This window comes from Salmo salar, chromosome ssa19 (assembly GCF_905237065.1).
Source record: "Salmo salar chromosome ssa19, Ssal_v3.1, whole genome shotgun sequence".
NCBI classification, from domain to species: Eukaryota; Metazoa; Chordata; class Actinopteri; order Salmoniformes; family Salmonidae; genus Salmo; species Salmo salar.
Window position 1 is genome coordinate 31,239,300 of NC_059460.1, and position 22,515 is coordinate 31,261,814.

At 45.6% G+C, this 22,515-nt stretch overlaps 1 protein-coding gene across 7 annotated transcripts in view; it reads left to right on the forward strand.

Moving 5' to 3' along the window:
- Positions 1-22,515, forward strand: part of LOC106578655 (transcriptional activator GLI3) — a 196,708-nt gene that overhangs the window by 78,067 nt on the left and 96,126 nt on the right. For 6 of the 7 annotated variants that reach the window (XM_045702217.1, XM_045702216.1, XM_045702220.1 and 3 more), the window contains 2 exons: positions 6,104-6,355; positions 21,114-21,219. In XM_045702217.1, the coding sequence (XP_045558173.1) occupies positions 6,104-6,355; positions 21,114-21,219 (358 nt within the window). The remainder of the gene's footprint in view (positions 1-6,103; positions 6,356-21,113; positions 21,220-22,515) is intronic. The other variant, XM_045702218.1, reaches the window with a different exon arrangement.

Here is a 22,515-nt window from a genome sequence, read left to right on the forward strand (position 1 = left end):
GAATTTCAAAATATTCCATTACCGTACTTCGAAGCATGTCAAACGCTGTTTAAAATCAATTTTTATGCGATTTTTCTCGTAAAATAGCGACAATATTCCGACCGGGCGACGTTGTTTTCGTTCAGACTGAAAATGTAAAATGGACTCTTCACGTGCACGCGCTCGCCCATTTCATTGTTCTCAGATCGACCACTATCCAAATGCGCTACTATTTTTCAGCCTATGGGAGTCTTAGAAAATGTCACGTTACAGCAGAGATCCTCTTTTTTCGATAAAGAGGCTATAGAAGGCCAAGAAATGGTCAGAGAGGGCACTTCCTGTTTAGAATCTTCTCAGGTTTTGGCCTGCCATATGAGTTCTGTTATACTCACAGACACCATTCAAACAGTTTTAGAAACTTGAGGGTGTTTTCTATCCAAATCAAACAATTATATGCATATTCTAGTTTCTGGGCAAGAGTAATAACCAGATTAAATCGGGTACATTTTTTTTCCGGCCGTGAAAAATACTGCCCCCTATCCTAAACAGGTTAAATAAACCGTTGGCGCGCGTTGGAGCTCAAAAAAATGACGTCACCCAAAAATATCCTGAAGCACCTCACGTTGTGGTTACTCACTCCTTGGTAGATATTCCCTCAGCGAAGTATGGCAGTTCCATGCAGGTTTCCTCACAAAGTCCAAGGCAAGCACTACTACCCATGCAGACAGTACTCCTTAGCCGTAACCGATATCCCATGGGAACACGAACTCGTTAAGCTTCCCAAGCAATTATCTCCCGGTGTCACACGATGCTAGGCTAACCTCAATGCTGGCAAATACCTCCACCTTTTAACAAAATTATAACTCTTTTATAAAATAAAACATGTCTTAGTAAGTATGGGTTTTGTTCTAGTTCTGTCGTCTTTTATAACTTTTCTTCACCAACCGTCCTAAGGTAAAACGTCCATCCTTTCATCAACGTCTTTCCCCCTCTTTTTCCCAGGCCTCCCGTTAACCAGGTCAACTCCCATTGGGTACAACTTAACAAGCGACCTTATTGGTCAAAACTTAACACTTCAAAGTTAAAACTATTCACTTATACATTAAATAAAGATTTCTTCAAAAGCATAATGCATTAACAACATTACAGTTTAGGAGCAATTCAATCATCTTTTAAATATATAACCAATTAATTATAACAAATAACTCAATACCTGGTTCAAACAAGGGTATTACATGTTCTTTATTTTATACAGTCTATTGCTCATTTTTATCAAGTGTGGCAGTCGTTTTGGACCTGATTGTAAGAATCATTATCAGTAAACTGGACCTATGAAGCTCAGAAAGGTTAAAATAAAGTCAAATAAAATATAACGTTTTCCAGCCATTTTGGTTGGATGACATTAGAACGGGATATAACAAATTAGCCTTGGGGTATTCCTCCTCTTTCAGCATCACCATTCAAGTGTTAGTTGTTGACCTTCTGCTGCCCAGTGTTTGTTAAACCATTTAAGGTGGTACAGTTGAAGTCAGAAGTTTACATACACTTAAGTTGGAGACATTGAAACTCGTTTTTCAACCACTCCACAATTTCTTGTTAACAAACTATAGTTTAGGCATGTCGGTTAGGACATCTACTTTGTGCATGACTCAAGTAATTTTTCTAACAATTGTTTACAGGCAGATTATTTCACTTATAATTAACTTTGTCACAATTCCAGTGGGTCAGAAGTTTACATACACTAAGTTGACTGTGCCTTTAAACAGCTTGGAAAATTACAGAAAATTATGACATGGCTTTACAAGCTTCTGATAGGCTAATTGACATCATTTGAGTCAATTGGAGGTGTACCTGTGGATGTGTTTCAAGGCCTACCTTCAAACTCAGTCCCTCTTTGCTTGACATCATGGGAAAATCAAAAGAAATCAGCCAAGACCTCAGAAAAACAATTGTTAACCTCCACAAGTCTGGTTCATCCTTGTGAACAATTTTCAAATGCCTGAAGGTACCCCGTTCATCTGTACAAACAATAGTACGCAAGTATAAACACCATGGGACCACGCAGCCACCATACCGCTCAGGAAGGAGACATGTTCTGTCTCCTAGAGATGAACGTACTTTGGTGCGAAAAGTGCAAATCAATCCCAGAACAACAGCAAAGGACCTTGTGAAGATGCTGGAGGAAACAGGTGCAAAAGTATCCATATCCACAGTAAAACAAGTCCTATATTGACATAACCTGAAAGGCCGCTCAGCAAGGAAGAAGCCACTGCTCCAAAACCGCCATAAAAATCCACACTATGGTTTGCAACTCCACATTGGGACAAAGATCGTACTTTTTGGAGAAATGTCCTCTGGTCTGATGAAACAAAAATAGAACTGTTTGGCCTTAATGACCACCGTTATGTTTAGAGGAAAAAGGGGGAGGCTTGCAAGCCGAAGAACATCATCCCAACCGTGAAGCATGGGGGTGGCAGCATCATGTTGTGGTGGCGCTTTGCTGCAGGAGCGACTGGTGCACTTCACAAAATAGATGGCATCATGAAGTAGGAAAATGATGTGGATATATTGAAGCAACATCAAGACATCAGTTAGGAAGTTAAAGCTTGGTCACAAATGGGTCTCCCAAATGAACAATGACCCCAAGCATACTTCCAAAGTTGTGGCAAAATGGCTTCAGGACAACAAAGTCAAGTTATTGGAGTGGCCATCACAAAGCCCTAACCTCAATCTTATAGAAAATTTGTAGGCAGAACAGAAAAAGCGTGTGCGAGCAAGGAGGCCTACAAACCTGACCTCAGTTACACCAGCTCTGTCAGGAAGAATGGGACAAAATTCACCCAACTTATTGTGGGAAGCTTGTGGAAGGCTGCCCGAAACGTTTGACCCAAGTTAAACAATTTATAGGCAATGCTACCAAATACTAATTGAGTGTATGTAAACTTCTGACCCACTGGGAATATGATGAAAGAAATAAAAGTTGGAATAAATAATTCTCTCTACTATTATTCTGACATTTCTTAAAATAAAGTGGTTATCCCAACTGACCTAAGACAGGGAATGTTTACTAGGATAAAAAGTCAGGTATTGTGAAAAACTGAGTTTAAATGTATTTGGCTGAGGTGTATGTAAACTTCCGACTCACAACTGTATATGCTGAAATAATTAACCCATTTTAGGTGGTATACGCTGAAATAAAGAACCCATATCACGTTTCAGGTATTACCCAGATGTAGACAGTGTCGAAGAACCAAACGTTAATTTCTAATACTGAGGCAGGCAAACAACAGGTCAAAGGCAGGCAGGGTCAATAATCCAGAGAGGGTGCAAAGGGTCCAGAACGTCAGGCAGTCTCAGGGTCAGGGCAGGCAGGGGTCAATAATCCAGTAAGGTGGGGCAAGGTACAGAATGCCAGGCAATCTCAGGGTCAGGGTAGGCAGAGCGATTAAAAAACGGGAAGGGCTAGAAAACAGGAGCATGGAACAAACGCTGGTAGGTTTCACAAACAAAACGAAGTGGCAACAGACAGAGAACACAGGTATAAATACACAGGGGAAGATGGGTGACACCTGGAGGGGGGTGGAGACCAGCACAAAGACTGGCGAGACAGATCAGGGTGTGACGGTATAGACTGAAAAAATGGACACCCTTAAGGTGGTATACGGAAGAATGATGAACCCCCCTGACTCAGTTAACCATGGCGAAGTAGAGGGAGGAGGGGAATGGAGTCACTGGTTTGATTGAACTATTATCTGCTTGACATCTCAGAGACATCAGTGAATAGGGCTGGATTTCACTGAGAGAGAAATAGAGAGGGAGAGAAAGAGAGACACCCAACTGGGGAGTGGGGGAAGAAGCCAACGAGAAAGATAGGAATGTAGTGTAATAATATCTTTGGGAATAATGACCACAGTATTTTGTCTCTAGAAAGAGTTCATATACACTGTTTAGCTGGGCTTGTGGGAGTTTGGCTTCACTTGCAAAAGTCCAAAGATTATTGCTACATTGTGTATGTCAAGTCTATGAAACTCATACATAAATCAACTAGACCAAGAACCAGAAACTTATCCAGGTCTACGATAGATTCAAGGCCTTATTTCCGGCCTCTGCACTGTGTTTGCTGGATGAGTATTCAGTACATATATACCTACACTCCTCTCAGCAGCACTATCGTTTGCTATATTGGCTCCCAGCACAGTTTACAGTCGCGACTTCCTTCCTTAAATCCAATTCGTGCGAGAACATGAACCCAGAGTCTGAAATCCCTTTATGTTAATATTGCGCTTTGCAAGAGCAGAACCTATTAATCCAGCTTTAACAGCATAAATGCCATTATTCCCTTAATAAGATCAGGGGCTGTGCAGTATAGGATTAAATACTTATATCATAACTGACACTGTCATTTCCTGCGGATGAGAGCGTGAGCCTCTGCTCTCTCACTGGCTTGTCAGTTCCGCGTTAAGACTGGTGGAATTTGCTGCTCCGAGCGCCGTGGCGTGGCTGGGCCCTAACGCAGGTAATGGATGTGGGAGAGTGAGAGGAATAAATGACAGACCCGTGGGTCTTTCTCTCTCCTCTCTTTCTCTCCTTTCGTGCCACTCTCTCGCTACTGTAGCGGGCAACTCGGGGTGCTCGGGGTAGCGCTCTTTAATCTAGCCCTCTCTTCTCTTAATTGGCTTTTGGAGGGCTGCAGTTTTCCGCTGCCTGCAGTTCATAGGGGGGCCTTGCAGTGCTAGGCTGGTAAGCGCTACAGAACCTTTGGCGCCGGCACCGCGGCACTCTGCCAGGGCCCTCAGTGAGACATTAAAAGAGAGAGAGAGAGAGAGCGAGAGAGAGGCTGTGAGTAGTGAGCACTGGACCGTGCTGATCAGCAACAATCACAGTGAAATTAGAATCAACCAGGAACCTGGACCAGGGGAGATTTCCCAGAAGGAATAGGTTGGATTTGAGGCATTGAGAAAGATTGATAGAATCGTATGTAACTGAATCAAACTGCCTCTGCAATAGCGCTGAATTGCACAAGGCTAGAGCTGCCAGTGTAAAACTTTCAATCGTACAAAGAATTTACCTAAAAATATTCAACTCTAATAATTTATCATAATCATACGATAGGTACTGATGATAGGAATAATCTCAGACCAGAATTTTTGGGTCCAGAGTATCTTCTATTTAGGGACTACTCCTAATAAATCTGTACAGTATCACCCACCAGGTCAGGTGCCAGGCGACCCCATGAAGGCCAGGGTCAGTGTTTAGGTCAAAGGTCAAGTCTTTCCAAAGCAGATCAGCCCTTGAACTCTCTTCACTTTTATCCCTACTAACTCTGCCCAGCACACCAGGGATAGCTTCTCAGGGGAACTCTCCTTTCCGTCTCCCCATCTCTCCTCTTAATTTCTCTCCTTCACCCTGAGAGAGAAAGAGAGCGAGAGATTACTCTGGATGAGAGGGGGTTGAGGAGGAGGGAGAAGGGGGGGGTTGATACTACCCATGAGGCTGGTTAATGGGCAGTTTGGAATGCAGGCGAGAAGACCCGGTTGCTTTCTCCATGGGAATCCATTTATTTTATGAAAAGAACAGACAGAGCTGCCTTTAAGATCTGGCTTGTGGGAATCGCTCCCCCTCCGACTGTGGCCACGATGCAGGGGGTTGGGTTCGTTTAGTTGGTGAGAGCATCAGAGATGAGTCCTATTGGATTTATCTGACTGCTGCTTGAGAACTCACAAGTTCAGCTGGCTCCTATGGAGGCTAAACCTGGGTGGATTTGTGTACTTGGTTGGTTGCGGGTGTACAAAATAAATCTACTCCCCCTCACAGGAGTATGCTACATGATTTTACTTCTTTCCCGTGTGTGTGCGTGTGTGTGCGTGTGCGTATACTCTGAGAGGTAAAGAAATTCCCCTTGACGGCAGCAGCTGTAAGTCACTGTTATGATTCTACTGACAGTGAAACCACTCTCATAACCAAATGGATTTCAGGTTGTGAAGAATTAAGCAGACTTTCGACTCAGTATCTTACAGTATATTTCAATGGACCGAGATCTATGCTGTATCGTCAGTAAATATGGACTCATATTTTTAGCCAAATATATAATCTCACCCTCTCTCTCCCCCCTGTCCCCTTCAAGAAGATGAGAGATTGGGCACGCAGTACCACCACAACCGCGAGAGGCGCAATGCCATCAGCACCCAGGCCTCCACGCCTGGCACCCCTGGCAGCAAGCTGGGTGAGGAGCCCTCCACGTCCACAGAAGAGCGCCCCCCACTGGTAAAGAAAGAGCTGCACAGCTCGCTGCCCCACCTGGCGGACCACAGCCTGCCCTATCGCGGAACGCTGTTTGCCATGGATCCCCGCAACGGATACCTGGATTCCCACTACGGTGAGTACAGAAGACAGAACTCAGTTTAAAGAGGAGGGGTTGGATAGGTTGTTCTTATATGATTGTTAGAGTGTTTATGAAGTCAAAAGTAGTGGGTACATGGCTAGTTTGTGTCGGCAGGGCTTTCGGTCATCAGACAACTTGAATTGCCTCAGTGATTTAGTAAATAGATGGATAATTACATAAAACCTAACATACAATATTTTTGTGGGTTAAGATAGAACATTTGGCCTTGTTCTATGTATATTTATGAACAATATACTGTGATTTGAGTGAGGCGGCAGGCTCAAGGACTTGCCTGTAGACCCCCCCCCCAACAATGGCACCAAGGTTCTCTCTGTACAGTAATAGGTAAAAGGCAGGGCTGCTAGACGCTTGATTAGGCCTGACGGATCAGCTGCTTTCTCTACCTCTCTCCCTTCCTCCCTCTCCTTTTCTCTCTCCCTAATTCTGTCTCTCTCTTTCGTTCGCTCTCTGGGAAGTTAGTAAGGGGAGCGTTCAGCGTAGCTTCTTAATTCTCTCATTAGGGGCATGTCTGAGCACAGTACTCCACTTTCACTCATCAACACACACATCAAAGCCCCAACACTACACTGCACAGTCAAACCACTCTCACTACCCCCTCGTCTCCCTTCTCTCTCACTGGGACAGAGAGAGTGTGGGTAAGAGGAAGGGGGAGGAATAGAGGAGTGAGGGTGATAGAGTGAGGTAGAAAGATACTGTTGATATGAAGAGAGAAGGGAGGGACATGAGGTTTGAGGGAGAGGGAGAGTATGATAGAAAAATAAAATATTAGAGAGAGAGAGAGGAGTGAAGGAGCTGTGGTTAGAGAGAGCGTGAGAGAGGGAAATAGAACAAAGGAATAAGAGAAAGATGCAGTTATAGAATGAGAGACAGATGAGTGGAGAGCGAGGGAGGGGGGAGGGGGGGGCGTTTAGGAGGTCAATTTTGTGCATCTGCGTGGCCTCCGGACAAGGATTTGATGCGATGGCCTGTTTAGTTTCGCTAAATTGCCTGCGAATTGAGCCTGACCGAGTAGTTTTAATCTGCAGGCTGTAATGAAAAGGTCTCTCTCTCCCTGGCTCCGGCTTTGGTCCTTTACTGTAACTGTATTTTATTTAGTTCATTAGCCGGCATCTCCTTTGTGCGCTGGTGCGTACATCCACCACAAAGCTACAGTACTAATGTGAAAGGTTACTTAAAGTCAGGCCCAGGGTCTGTAGTCGACAGGATCCTCGCAAGCAGAACATTACTGTCGATTACAGCCCGGTCTTAGCTCAGCATGACTGCCACTGTTGATTTTGTGTGTGTGTGTGAGTGTGAGTGTGTGTGTGAGAGAGAGAAAGTGTGCGTGAGCACTAGTGGTAGAGGGTTCCAGACCATTGAAGTCAAGGGGAGCTAGGGGCCGTGGTTGGGGTGGCTTGTGGTTGGGGTGATGGTTAGGGGGTCACAGTATGGGGTGGCAGTGCCTTCGGGGTAGTGCTTAAAAGTCACAGTCAAATGGAGAGTTCAGAAGCAGTAGGAAAAGTCAAAGGGGCCATAGAGCCTGAAAGGGCTCCATTCTTTCTGCAGAACAGGCAGTGGATGGAGAGAGTCATACTGCTATTTTGGCGCACTGTCTTCCGTTTCTCTCTCTCTCTCTCTCTGACTCTCTCTCTCTCTGACTCTCTCTCTCTCTGACTCTCTCTCTCTGACTCTGACTCAGATAATGATGAAATATTAATTCCATTCCAATGTTTTACCAGAGGCTGTATTTAACAGAATTTAGATGACTAATGGAGCACATGCTGAAATGCGAAGGCAGTTGTTTTTCCTCTGAGGGTGGAGTGTCCTGTAAATGGATGTCGTTGGGACGTACCCTGACTCAGTTTAGAAAGAGTTACGACCAGAGGTGAGAGAAAAGAGCAGGCCGGGGGCTGTGTAAAATGGCTTCCTCTGGTACCAGGTGTGGGGAACACGAGGTGTCCCTGAAGGCGCCTGCCGGTCGGCCGGTCCCATTCTGTCTGATTGGCCCATGCTCCAGGCCCCTAGGCTCCTAATCTGCCGACGGCCCCTTTGAACACGGAGCCCCATGGCTCCACCACTCCACAACTGCTACCCCCAGAGGCTGGGAAGTGTGAAGAACATTGATCCCTGTGCTTGGTTGAACACCCCCTTCCCGCACATCCTTCCATGGTCCACTCCACCAATACTCCCCTCTCCCTGGGGTCTCTGACTGACTGTCACCTTCCTAAATGTATCCCAGGTGTGTGTTGTGCATGTGAGGGTGATGGAGAGGGAGTCCTGGGTCTTTGTGCTTTGCTTGCAGAGTGTGGGGCGCTGCACGACCTGGCTACGGCTGACAGCCAGGTAAATGTGATTACTCTTCCCGCTGGTGTGTTGTCAGTGCTTAATGCAGCTAAACACGCCGGCACCTGCAGCCTCAAGCGCACTTGGACTGCTGGGTTGTCATGGTTGTCGCTGTGGTGGCGATGGGGGGAGAAGGGTGGGGGACAGCCCCTTCTGGGCTCCATCCCACTCCCCTAAGGACTCTGTGTTTATTCTCACCTCTACGTCCACATCAAGGAGGAGGCATTAAGAAAAAATAGCCCCTATTATGTGCATTAGCTAAATCGCGGTGATGCATAGAGTCTAAGACTCTTTTCTTGGGCAAACACTGGATAAGAGTCCATATCCCGCTTACCACAACACTAATACGTGGGGCTTTCGCCTGGATAAGGAGGAGGAAGCATTGGGGAGGAGGATTAATGAGAAACTTGGGTTTTTAAAGATTTGTGTATTGCGAGGAGATGTGTATTGTGAAGGCGTTACCACGGCGGCACTAGCGACATCTGTTTACATTGTCGGCTTATTAGCGGGTCAGTGGTCCTCAGCAACAGTGGAACACTTGCTGGAGTTCCGTTTGTTGTCTCCGCTTACTCTCTCCTCCGGGATCCCTCTTCTTCCTTCAAGTGTTAGTCTTTTTCTTAAACACTTTTTCTTCCTTCCCCAGCCAGTCAAAACATGTCCCGTTACGGGATTGTAAGCACATTCTCTTCAATGGACAGCTTTCTTATGTTTCTTTCCAATCCTTGCAGTATTGAAACATCAGAACATGTTTTGTCAAAGGAAGGCGACTGGGGAGGGTGGGAAAATCACTAAGCTTTTCCTACCCTCTCACCCTCCCCAGCACTAAGTATGTTGGTTGGTTCCTCAACGACCAAGGCTGCTTGGCGGTTGTGTCTGTCTGTGATGACACAGTAGTAGGTCACTATGTGGACCGAGACAGACTTTTATAGCTGAAGTATAAGTGGGCCTATATCAGCCTTATACAGTCTGTCGTCTGCAGACTGATGGAATCAAGATCAAGATCCTAGGCCAAGCACCACCAGCTGGTAATCCTCAGACCAAAACCTTGGTCGTCTCACCTCTTAGACCAGGGCTGCTAAGCCATAGCAAGGTGGAAGTACAGTACAAATTGATGGCTGGTCTAGTGGATGGTTTGGATACCATCAGGCTATATCCCTTAAAACCTTGCTCTTTTTGGCCAAAGCTCTGACAGAAGTGGCCATTACCTGGGATTGTGGGGAGCCAGCCAGCGCTCAACCAGACCCAGGGCGTATGGGGTGGGATGGTGATCTCCAGCTCCAGACAGGGGTTAAGTTAACCTCCAAGGCTGCATTGTAGAGGAGATCTCAGGTCTACTGGTCCGTAGCATGGCAAGTACTGGGTCCACGTCAATCTGTCTGCCTCTTTATCAAACTACAGCAGCTGATCAGTGAACTGAATGAGCTGGCTGTCACAAAATGTCCATGTGATTTGTACCACAATGGACCAGGCTCTGTACAGTTAATGACTGCATTACTGCTCTCCCTGATTCAGAGTCACAAGTATAGGCCATACAGGAACTATAGGAAAGCTTTCCTGCCACAGAAAAAAGTCGCGAAAATAACCCACACTGGAAAAGTAATTTATAATGCAATTTTTCACTCAGAGGCCAGCTTTCTGGGTTCCACATTGGTTCCTTGTCACAAGTTTTGGCAAAACAGTTTCAAGCACTTCTCCCCACAGAAATGATAATACAGAGGAGCGGGGGTGGTGGCAGGCATGTGCTGGGAGACATGTACTCATTTCAAGGACGATTGAGGGGGAGAGAAACCTGTGGGGAACACGGGGGCCACCCTACAGTACAGGCCACGGAAAGGAATCTCTTCCATCCACCTCCTTTGATTATGAAAGAGAAACATAGCTGGGCAGCTCTTGAATTAGCTCCGCAGTCCAGCGCACCATGGACAATCGCTGTGATCCCCTTTTATACAGCTTATTACAGGAATCTCACAGTACAATGCGGATAAAGTTTGAAGTGGTCAAAGAAAGACACTTTCGCTCTAAGTGAAGGTCAGGCTTTCTTGCATTTACTCTTAGTACCACAGAGCCCGAGAATGTGCGTGAATTGCATTTTTAACAATGTTGTTAATAATATTGTTACAATAACAATATTCATTTGGAGTGGCTCAAAAAGAATGAGAAATTTCTTAACAAATGAGTACTCAGCATTTCTTCATATCATTCTTGCAACATCTGTCTGTGTTTTGGACCCCCTTGTCAAATTAAGAATGGCTAATCGGTCAGAAAACGCGCAGAGGCATCACATGCCTAAAACAATAGACGTGCTTTGAAGCGGCGAAGGCTTAAAAAAAGACTTGCAGCATGTTTCTCTGACTGTCCGTAAGGATACGCCACCACCACAACTAACACCAACAAACACGCTACCAAACACAACAATAATGTCGTTCAACATAATGTCCATAAAGACGTGAGTGCAGGCAGGAATAACACGAGGCTCATGGGTCTTCTCTCCCTCCTGAAGTATTCAGTGGGAATAAGAAGCAGGATGATCACCGGGTGTGGAGTGGGACAGTCACACTCATTTCATGCCCGCCTATATGTTTGTTCACTGTAAGCAAATCTCACCGCCCAGCCCTGTAGCGCAGCGATTTGTGTCCCTCTTCTCATAGAGTTAGCACCCTTATCCCTTCGACCAACCCCCAACGCCTCCCTCCCCCCTCTCCTCTCTTCTTCTCTCCTAAGGATGGACTGTACCTATTATTCTATAGGAGGAGGGGGCTGAGACATGCTGGGTAATTAACATGTTTCCTCTCAGCTCCTTTACGGGCTGGAGCAAATAAGGAGACTAGAGTACATCCTCTTGGCCATACCACAGGGTAGAGACTTACAAAAGAGAGAGAGGGAGAGAAAAAGAGACAGAGAGACAGAAAGTGAGAGAAATTAGAGAGAGAAAGAGGACTGGAGAAAGGGAGGAAGAAAGAGATGGAAGGGCAAAAAAGGAGAGAAGAAGCGCCAATGAGAGAGTGAGACTGGAGAAGGATAGTAAAGGAGAGAAGAGTAGGAGGGGGGATGTAAACAAAGCAGAAAATGAAGAGAGACATAAAGGAATGGGAGCTCGAGGAGGTCAGGCCCATCATAGGCTTAGTGTTTCCTTCAAAGATGGCTGGGACAGGTGACAGTTCCAGACAATCTCGCTCCACAGAGCAGCATCCTCTCAGGAGGAGATAAGGGATTCCTCCATCCAGCCCTCCCCTCTCCTCCTCCTCCCCTCTCCTCCTCCTCTCCTCCATCTCCTCCTCTCCTCTCTCTCCTCGGCTCGGCTCCCCCAGCCGGGGCTGCTTTGATGTGGCTCGGTGTGAGCAGGTTGAGCTTAGGCTCATGGCTGGGGCTTGTTGGACCGCTGGGCTGCTGCAGGGGCCTCCGGGAGCCAGCCTCTCTGGCCCGGCTCAATCAGCATTGCTCTCCGGTGCCCGCAACTTTCAGGTCTCATTAAAGCACTCCGGCAGCGTTAATCCTCTAAGTTTTTACACGGCGCCGCCTGCGTGACAAAATGCTAAAATATCACTGTGACACCAAGTTCCGCTCTTTTCTCTTCTCTTCTACACTCCCTCGCTCCCCTGTGTACAGTATTGTATGTTCTACTCTCCTTTTCTTTTCTCTTCTCTCTTTGGGTGCAATTGCTCCTTCTCATTGTGTGTTCTCCCTTCTATCTCTCCCTCCATTCCCTTGATAGTACCTAGCTCTGGTTGTAAGTCGTTCAGGATTATTTTGGGGGGGGAATTTGTTGACAAGGGTGGAGTAAATGGATTACAAGTTGTCCTTGTTTTTGGGAGGAGGGAGAGATCAGGCTCGGCTTTGAGTAAGGGACAAAGAGAGAAGGGGGAGAGAAAGGGAGAGAGAGAAAGAGGGTGAAGTGAGGAAGAAACAGAAATATAGGCCCATGTGGAGAGAGACAGAGAAAGACTTGGAAGAGTGTGAGAGAGAGAGAGAGAGAGAGAGCTACAGAGAGTGTTGCGGAGGGGAAGAGCCAGGGCTGTAATTGGCCCAGAGGTGACGACCCCTGTCTACTCCTAAGATCCAGCAGTCATTTGTCTGCTTGCTGTGACACTGCATCCCAAATGGCACTCTATTCACTAAAATGCACTACTTTTGGCCAGAATCCATAAGTAGGGAATAGGGTGCCTTTTGGGACACAGCTCTGGGTTTCCCTTTTGCTTTACACTGCATGGTGTGACCCACCGTTTCCTCCATTAGACACCCATAATGGACAATAGATATAGTCTACTTAGAGAGTGTCTGTAAACAAGCACGTGCACTACACATGCAAATTCCTAACAACTTAGTTTTTTATGTGAATAAAGGACAATTCTTGAATCTTAAAAATCACGTTTAAAAAATAAAGAAATCTATCAGACTGAAGAATAAATCAACACAATGTAAAATGTACATAACTAATGAGGGAAATGGATAATAGTAAATAAACCATTTCTACTAAGTTCCTAGTTTTATCCTAAACTGTCCCCATAACACACGTGGACATCAACTTGGATGCCCATGGCCACAGTCATGCTGACCAATGCCTTGTTGAATCCCAACCCTGCTCGCTAGCTTCTCTCTGTCTCTCTCTCTGTCTCTCTCTCTGTCTCTCTCTCTGTCTCTCTCTCTGTCTCTCTCTCTGTCTCTCTCTCTGTCTCTCTCTCTGTCTCTCTCTCTGTCTCTCTCTCTGTCTCTCTCTCTGTCTCTCTCTCTCTGTCTGTCTGTCTCTGTCTGTCTGTCTCTGTCTGTCTGTCTGTCTCTGTCTCTCTGTCTGTCTCTCTGTCTGTCTGTCTGTCTCTGTCTCTGTGTCTCTGTGTGTGTCTCTCTGTCTCTGTGTGTGTCTCTCTGTCTCTGTGTGTGTGTGTGGGGGTTAGAACTGAGCTGGGTCCGAGTGCCTCTTTCCCCTGCCGGGCCAGGCCTGTGTATTATTAGCCTTACAGCCAGGACAGCTGTATTAGCCTCAGTCATTGACTCTCACACAGCAGAGTTACTCTCCTACACGCTGTCATGCTGGGTCAGCCCCAATATTACCTGCCGTGGGGCCCAGGGGGGAGCTGCACCGTGGGGATATCGAGGCTATGGAGGGTCAATCCAGAGTGGACCTGTATCATTAGGCTGTGAGAGAATGAAAGGATAGCGCACTTTCCCATTGACTCAGACTCACACCAGCCTAGACAGTTGGGATTTGAGCATAAAATACACATTTCCATTCAAGTTAATTGCCAATAAAATGCATCTTATCATATAGTTATAGTACTATAATATAAATACACTATGCATTAGACATGCTTAAAATATGTTTCGTGGACGGTCTGGCACAAAATGTTCCTATTTATTAATTGGAATTAGACTTTTAAAAAACACAGATCTGAAAATAGTATAGTCTCGGTCGGACCAATATCAATCACATGGGAATATAACCCAGATAAGCGTGTAGCTTGGTCCTGTTGAGTTAAGCTGAGGTTTAAATAATTTCCTTTCTACCGCAAGATGTATCATTGCTTGGACTGGCTGCTGAGTGAGGGAGAGTGAGTGAGGGAGAGTGAGGGAGGGAGAGCGAGACCACTATGACTGTCCCAAAATTAAGGAAAGCTTTGACTATGTACAGACTCAGTGAGCATAGCCTTGCTATTTAGAGAGGCCGCCGTAGGCAGACCTGGCTCTCAAGAGAAGACAGGCTATGTGCACACTGCTCACAAAATGAGCTGGAAATTGAGCTGCACTTCCTAACCTCCTGCCAAATTTATGACCATATTAGAGACATATACTTCCCTCAGATTACATAGACTCACTAAGAATAAAAAAACAAATCCAATTTTGATAAACTCCCATATCTATTGGGTGAAATACCATCACAGAAGCAATGTTTGTGACCTGTTGCCACATGAAAAGAGCAACCAGTAAAGAACAAACACCATTGTAAATACAACCCATATTTGTTTATTTATTTTCCCTTTTGTACTTTAACTATTTGCACATCGTTACAATAACCGTAATATTACATTTTAAACGTCTCTATTCCTTTGAAACTTTTGTGAGTGTAATGTTTGTTAACTTGCTTTGGCAATTGAAACATGTGTTTCCCATGCCAATAAAGCCCTTTGAATTGAATTGAGAGAGAGGGAGAGAGTGGGAGACAGAGTGGAGACTAGAGAGTTTTAGTGCAGTGTTTCTGCTGCTAAATCGCTGTGTAAATCTCTACCCAGCTGGGAAAGGGGGAGGGGAAGGAGAGGGAGGAAGAGGAGGGTGATCCGACGCACGGCGCTTTGTTCTGCTCCCCAGCTTAGGCAATCTGGAGGAATTCACCAAATGCAGGAGATAGATTGGCGCTCCACAGAGGACCCCATGAAATAACCTTCACTTCTTCTCTGCTGCTCTGTACTGGGATAGAGGGAGGAGGGAGGGAGGAGGGAGGGAAGGAGGAGGGAGGGCCCTTGCCGGGTGCGCAATTTGTTAATATTGACTCCACTTGGTAAATCTCTTGCAGATGCGGGACTTCCATTGAGCTGTTTGAGGTGGGGTAAGAGGGGTACGGTAGGGGGAATAAGGGAGGGTAAATTACTTTGACCAAAAATATTTGTCTGCCTAATCTCAACCCTGATCTCTAGCCTGCTTCCTGATTGGTTTAAACAACTACAGTATGTGGCCTTATTTGTTTAAACGGTCAGCAATGCCTAGGCACAGACCAAAAGACCTTGCGTAGAGTGACTTCTGCAGTAGAGAGGGAGACAGAGACAGAGAGGAGAACTGTATTGATTTAATGGTGAAGGAGAAAGTGCGATCTGCCAATGTTTCTCTCGTTGATGAATGGCAGAGAGAATTAAAACACTCTTATTTTATTTAACCTCTACCTCTCTCGCCTTGTCTTCTCTCTCACAGTTAGTCTTTGCTGAGTAAAGGATTTGTTTGTTCCTCAGTCACACACACACTAGATGTTTTCCTGAGTCTAGGCCACTCACACACACCTCGTACCGTACTGCAGAGAGCCTCAGCACAGCTGGAGCATTAGGCTAATTTATTCAGTGGTAATTAGCCTATTAGACGTACAACAGTCTGGGACCGTAATTAAGCAAACCACTCCAAAAGTCAACAGCAACTCCCACTGAGCTTAGCTAAACAGTCCCGGAACGTGTTGTTTACATGTTCAGCTTGAGGTCTCGGTGTGAGCAAACACAAGCAAGCAGAGCAGGGGCTGATCCCCCAAAATGACCTCCAACATCACACACTCGCATGGAGTTCCTTTCATGTGAACAGTTGTAGCCAAACACAGACACAGGTGTGCTGGTGTGATTGGTGATCATGCGGAGGTGTTTGTGGTGGACATGTCACACAGTTTGTGGAGGGGAGAGACAAGGAGGGGATTGCAGGGGGGTTATGTTAGGTCTTGCTTAGCGGTACATACACATGTGTATGCACACACTCAGTCATTCATGCACATAAGCTGTTACTCACAGTAATTTACACACGCACACACACCTCCTCCCAGACACACTCAACGAGCATCTCTCACACATTCAACTAAGCAAGCGCCCCTCTACTCGCTCCTCAGCCATCGTCTGGCTAGGGGCAGCGGTGCAGGCGAGCGTGCCTGAGTGCTGAGATCATGAGCGAGGAGAGAAGTGGCGTAATGAAACTTGGCAGGCCCAGCACCGCCGTCATATGTTCCACATTACCCATTCACAAACCTCTGGAGCAGAGCAGGCCCCGGCAGCAGCCCTTTTCTCACTCCGCTTTAGTCGGTTATGACAATCTGTCACTGCGTCTTTGTGCTATTGCACCAGAACTTTGAGGCGCAGAGGAGAAGCTCAGTGGGTTCTGGATGACTGTTCTTCCTCAGTGTCAAGCTGCAGATGACACAGCGTATGCATCCCAAATGGCACCCTATCCCCTATTTAGTGCACTGGTCAAAAGTAGTGCACTATATGTAATAGGGCACCCTTTGGGGGGGGGGCGGCATTTGGGACAAAGACAGTGCCAGAGGAGTGTCAGGGAGCACTCAGTACGGGACAGGAAGAATCTCAGTTATGACAAGTCATCAACTCTTCTGATTATGTAACAGAGATATTGTTTATGTCAAGTTACGGTTCAGATTCGATTATAGTTGACTATTCAGATTATTTTCAAGTGATACAAAGCGTATCATTATTTTTTATTTAACTAGGTAACGGCCATAGTTTGTCTATGGCCGTTACCTAGTTAAATAAAAAATAATGATACGCTTTGTATTAGACCTTACATTTCTCACATAACGGAAGGAAATGATCTAATAACAACCAACTAGAATGATATGCTTCAGGCTTTATTCTCTCTACCCCCCCTCTTTAAAATCCTTTAAGTGTCCTATAAAATAAAAAGTAATTATCATCCTCTTCATAATGAAGGGGAAGCAGCAGGCTTTTGGTGCTCAGTAACGGTGTGTTTTGTGTTGAATTACAACTAATGAGTCTGGTCAAAGTTGCCCACTAATTGCCCTTTCATTACAGACCCATTTGTAATCATGTCTTAATGAGTTCCATCTCTAAAAAAATATGAAACAAAAATGCATACTGCTCCCATGCAAAGTTATGCAGGGTCATTAAAATATTTCAAAATAATTGTAAACTTATTTGGTACTGGATAGTGATGAATTGTTGATGAGTTGCTGTTTTGGAAATGTACTCAAATTGACACATTTTGATACAACCCCCCTCCAAAGCAAAAAGTTCCCTCACTGTGCCCCATTATTTTTGAGGGTTTTGGGCTGTTAGTGACATACTGTATTTGGTTGGTACAATACAGTATGGATGCGTCCCAAATGGCACCCTATTCCCCATCTACACTGAGTGTACAAAACATGCTCTTTCTATAACAGACTGACCAGGGGAAACCAGGTGAAAGCTATGATCCGTTATTGATGTCACTTGTTAAATCCATTTCAATCAGTGTAATCACTGGTTTTCAGTCCTGGTCCTGAGGACCCAAAGGGGTGACCATTTTTGTTTTTGCCCTAGCACTACACAGCTGATTCTAATGATCCACTCATCAAAAGGTGAAGGGCAGGAGACAGGTTAAAGAAGGATTTTTAAACCATGAGACAACTGAGACATGGATTGTGTATGTGTGCCATTGAGGGTCAATGGGCAAGACAGAAGATTGAAGTGCCTTTGAACTGGGTATGGTAGTAGATGCCAGGCACACTGATTTTAGTGTGTCAAGAACTGCAAAGCTGCTAGGTTTTTCATGCTCAACAGTTTCCCGTGTGTATCAAGAATGGTCCACACGCCAAAGGACATCCAGCCAACTTGACACAACTGTGGGAAGCATTTAAGTCAACATGGGCCAGCATCCCTGTGGAACGCTTTTGACACCTTGTAAAGTCCATGCCCCGACAAATTATGGCTGTTCTGAGGGCAAAAGGGGGTGCAACTCAATATTAGGAAGGTGTTCCTAATGTTTGTACACTCAGTGTAACGCATAACTTTAACCAGTAAAAACAAGTGCACTAAATATGGAATAGGGTGCCATTTAGGGTACAAGTTACGCTTTACCCTGTAATGGTTTACTATATCAGCGGTGGGGAGGGTAAAAGCTGTGACACGCGCATTAACTCTATATAACCTCCAGCTGTGTCTGTATTCTAAAGAGGCCCCTGAATACACGCAGGGGCAATTTACTCCCAGTCAACCAAGTAGTCCCCACAGGAGACAGTGGAGATGGATTGTGGGATGGAGTCATCTCCCTCTCTCTCGCTTAACCAGTAAAAACAAGTGCACTAAATATGGAATAGGGTGCCATTTAGGGTACAAGTTACGCTTTACCCTGTAATGGTTTACTATATCAGCGGTGGGGAGGGTAAAAGCTGTGACACGCGCATTAACTCTATATAACCTCCAGCTGTGTTGCTCTCTCTCCCACCCTCTCTCTCTCTCCCCCAAACACTTTCTCTCTCCCTCTCTCCCTCGCTCCCTCTCTCCCTCTCCCTTCCTTTCCCTTGTTCTCTGAACTATATACATTCGTTCAAGTGGCACAGAGGGCTGTTTGCCTTCCTAATGGAGGTAGTGTGGCAGAGCCTATTTAGATAGGTGCCCTGCTAAAGTAAACTTCGGACAGGGATTCAAATAAAGCAGCTCCCTTAACTGACTGCTGTAAGCTGAGGCGAGGGAGGAGTGTTGGCTAAGACCAGGAGGGAGGATAGGAAACTCAAGGAGGAAAGAAGGAAGGAGGGGGAAGGCACAGGGGTGTGTTGAGTGAGCAGCTCCAGAGGGATAAACAGAGTTGGGATCTGGGTAATCCAGAGTGGAGAGGCGGGTGTGGTAGAGGAGATGGAGGAGGAGAAGTAGTGTCATTCAGACTGGAGCAGGAGAGGTTCTGCAATTTGAAATCTGTATAGTCCCTCCATAGACCTCTGCCCTGCCTCACAGGTTGAAGTTTCAGCCCAGGGTTTCACATGAGTAGTCAAGGACACGGCTTAGAGACACTAGCAAACCAATACTGCTCTTAGTGCATTGGATCCAATAACTTTAAGACTGTGTTAGATAAACATAACTAATAGCAGATTCATCTCCTTCAGAGAAGACATGGAGAAGGAGAGCTAGGCCAAACATGATTCATCAGAAGGAAGCTATCAAAGAGACAGATAGTCAAACACAGTGCCAGAGGGCTGCTGCAGTAGGCATTTAGCTATCACGTCTCTTTGAGGTCCTATCTTTCTTACAAAAACAAGTTCACTTCAAATACATTTTCACATTTGTGTAAGACAATGGAAAGAAATGTAATAGTACAGATTTGTTCCACAGTATGTTTTTGAGCCTCATGATCTACGTTTCATTTTCCATGTTCATTTTCCATGTTGATTTGTGCTGTATACTCTATTTTGATAAACAATGCAAGCCGCTATTTAGAAAGGATTACACAACTGGTATGCAATCATAGAAAACATTCCTAATCTATTCACCAGGATGCATCTGATTTATATCCATCTGCTTACATGACTCGTGATACAACACCTTTCCCTTTTAAGACCTGCATGCGCTGCAGTTCAAGGCCTGTCCGAGTTGTCCTGTTGGTCGAGCTTGGGCAGGGTAGGTGGTGATCAGCCAACCTGTTAATAATGAGTGTTGAGCTAGTGAGTGTTGAGCTAGTGAGTGTTGAGCTAGTGAGTGTTGAGCTAGTGAGTGTTGAGCTAGTGAGTGTTGAGCTAGTGAGTGTTGAGCTAGTGAGTGTTGAGCTAGTGAGTGTTGAGCTAGTGAGTGTTGAGCTAGTGAGTGATGAGGTAGTTGAGGTAGAGCAGCAAGCCTGAGTGAGCCAGGGGGATAAACCTCTCTGTGTTGCTGCCCAGCAGTGGGCCCTATGTTTGGCATTGACCAGGGTGCACAACTAGATCCAGCTGTTGGGCACCACTCCCCCTGGCTGCCTGGCAGCCTGCCCATCCCACTACTGCTAGCACACAGTCGCCAGATGTTTACACGCTAAAAACACTTCCTATCACAAAGCGCCCTCCTCCCCTCCCTGTTTGTGTGTGTGTGTGTGTTTTAACCCTTTCCATTTTCACAAGGGTTCAAGTAGCCCCTCGGGAAGTGTGGGCAAGATGCACTTAAATAGACAAGCTCATACTGAACTTGTCCTACAATGGATATATGAAGTATTCGAAACACAGCATTCCAGCACTTGCTTGAGGGATTGTATACCATAGGATAGATGTTGCAGTTGAGGTGAGGATGCTTGAACTTATGTAGTTGTATGTTTCCAGCTCATGCAACATTTCAGCAGCTTCTCTTTCAGAAGGTAAAAATAGCAAAGTGCTGATATTATGCAAATGTTTAAATGTTTTATCTGGGGAATTAGATACTTCTCTCTGACAGTTGTGACGAATCATTTCCCTGCCTGAAATGATTTCCAAACGCATCCTCAATTTTTCTCCCTATTCCCTCTGTTTCAATGGCTGTTCCTCAGTGTTAGTCTTTGTGTAAAAAGTGTATTTATGCCTGATCAGACTTACAGCAAGACAAAAGGCAAAAGTCTTGCAGTTAATTTGTGTCTGGGTTTATTTTGAGATGTTTTAAGTGTACTTCTTAGTGAACATTCCAAGGCAGTGAGGCTTTTTAGTTGTTATTTTTAATGAGGTCTCATTTGGACAGGGCCTCCTGAAAGATGGCCATCAACCACTGCTTTTCATTACTCTGTCCTAAGACTGGCTGAAGAGGAACATTACTTAGTAATTCCCTCAAAAACACATTGAGGCAATACATGCAACCATGATTCAATGGCACGCAAAGAGATATGTGCTTTGTCACAACTTCTGGTGTAAAAAGGGCTTTATAAAATAAATGTTATTGGCTTTAAGGCTGATTGTCTGTAGCAGTGTCATCTCTAACATTTTTCTCTCTCTTTTCTCTTTCTCTTTATCCCCATGCAGCACCGCCACAGTTTTTCCCTGCTTTCCATCCACCGGTGCCCATCGACGACAGACATGCCCAGGGACGCTACATCTACGAGCCGTCCCCTGTTCCCCCTCTACACGTGTGAGTGTCCCAGACTGTACACACACACACACACACACACACACACACACACACACAACCCCCCATCCCCGTACACATCCACTTCTTCTTTAAATAAAATAATGCAAAGGAATTTGTACAATTCTACCAGTCAGGCCTAATGGGAAGTGATTTGGATATCAGTATCATATCATTGGTATCAGCAAGAACCCCCAGTAGTGTTAATGGCAATATTAATAAGATGCTCCTGTTTCCAACACCCCAAGGCATGTTGCATCCTCCTCAGAGGTGCTCTGTGCTCCCCTGCTCTCCAGATCAAAGGCCACAGCCCTATCTGGGAGTAACATGATCCACATGTCAGAGACACGCAAATGAACATGTGTCAGAAAAATGGAAACTAGGGCCTCTGAGCATGTTATTCTCATAAGCACAGTGATCAAGTCTTGTCAACTCCCAACCTGACATACCTTCACTGACACACACATCTCAACTGACACACACATCTCAACTGACACACACACCTTCACTGACACACACACACATCTCTTCTGACATACGCACTGTACCATGTATGCACCCCCCCCCACCCACACACACAAATAACACACATATTAGTTAGAATGAGAGGGAATTTGTCTTTCACTCTCTCCCTTCTTTGTCTCTTTTTCACTCCACCGCTTTCGCTCTCTGTTCTGCCTGAAAAGTGAGTGCTGGTAGTGGATGCTCTGTCGCCCTTGCAGCACTAATTTCTCACCCAGAGACAGCAAGGAAGCGATCAGTGCGCGACTGGGACAAATTGGATGGGGCAGCTACTTGGGCCACATTATGTTTGAAATTCTTCTTCATTATCAACCCCCCCATCCTCAGGAGTCATATCTCTCCCTTGCTGATGTGCCACTAAGCATAATGCATTTTTTATGTCTCCCCCCACCCTCACACTCCCACCCCCCCTCGTCTCAGAGGAGAGAGGGAGAGGCAAGGAAATAAAAAAGGGTTAGTGATTGATGCCCCGTGTCAACGCAAACAAAATGGCAAATATAATTGAGCATTTAGCTTCTGCAGAGAACATGCGTCGCCAATACGGCTCAAACAAACAGCCGTGTTTGTTATCAGTCAGAGGCGCTTTGGAGAGATCTGGAGCACAGGTTAGGGGGAAGGGGGAGACATGGAACCCGCTGAATTAAATTAAGGGGTAAGAGAAGTTGCGCAGCACAGAACGAATGTGTTCAGTCACTCGATCTCTGTCCGGATAAGAGTTATCTGGCTGGCGCGCTTCGTTTGCTCAACCTGTCAGTGGAGGCATGGTCGTGAGACGTG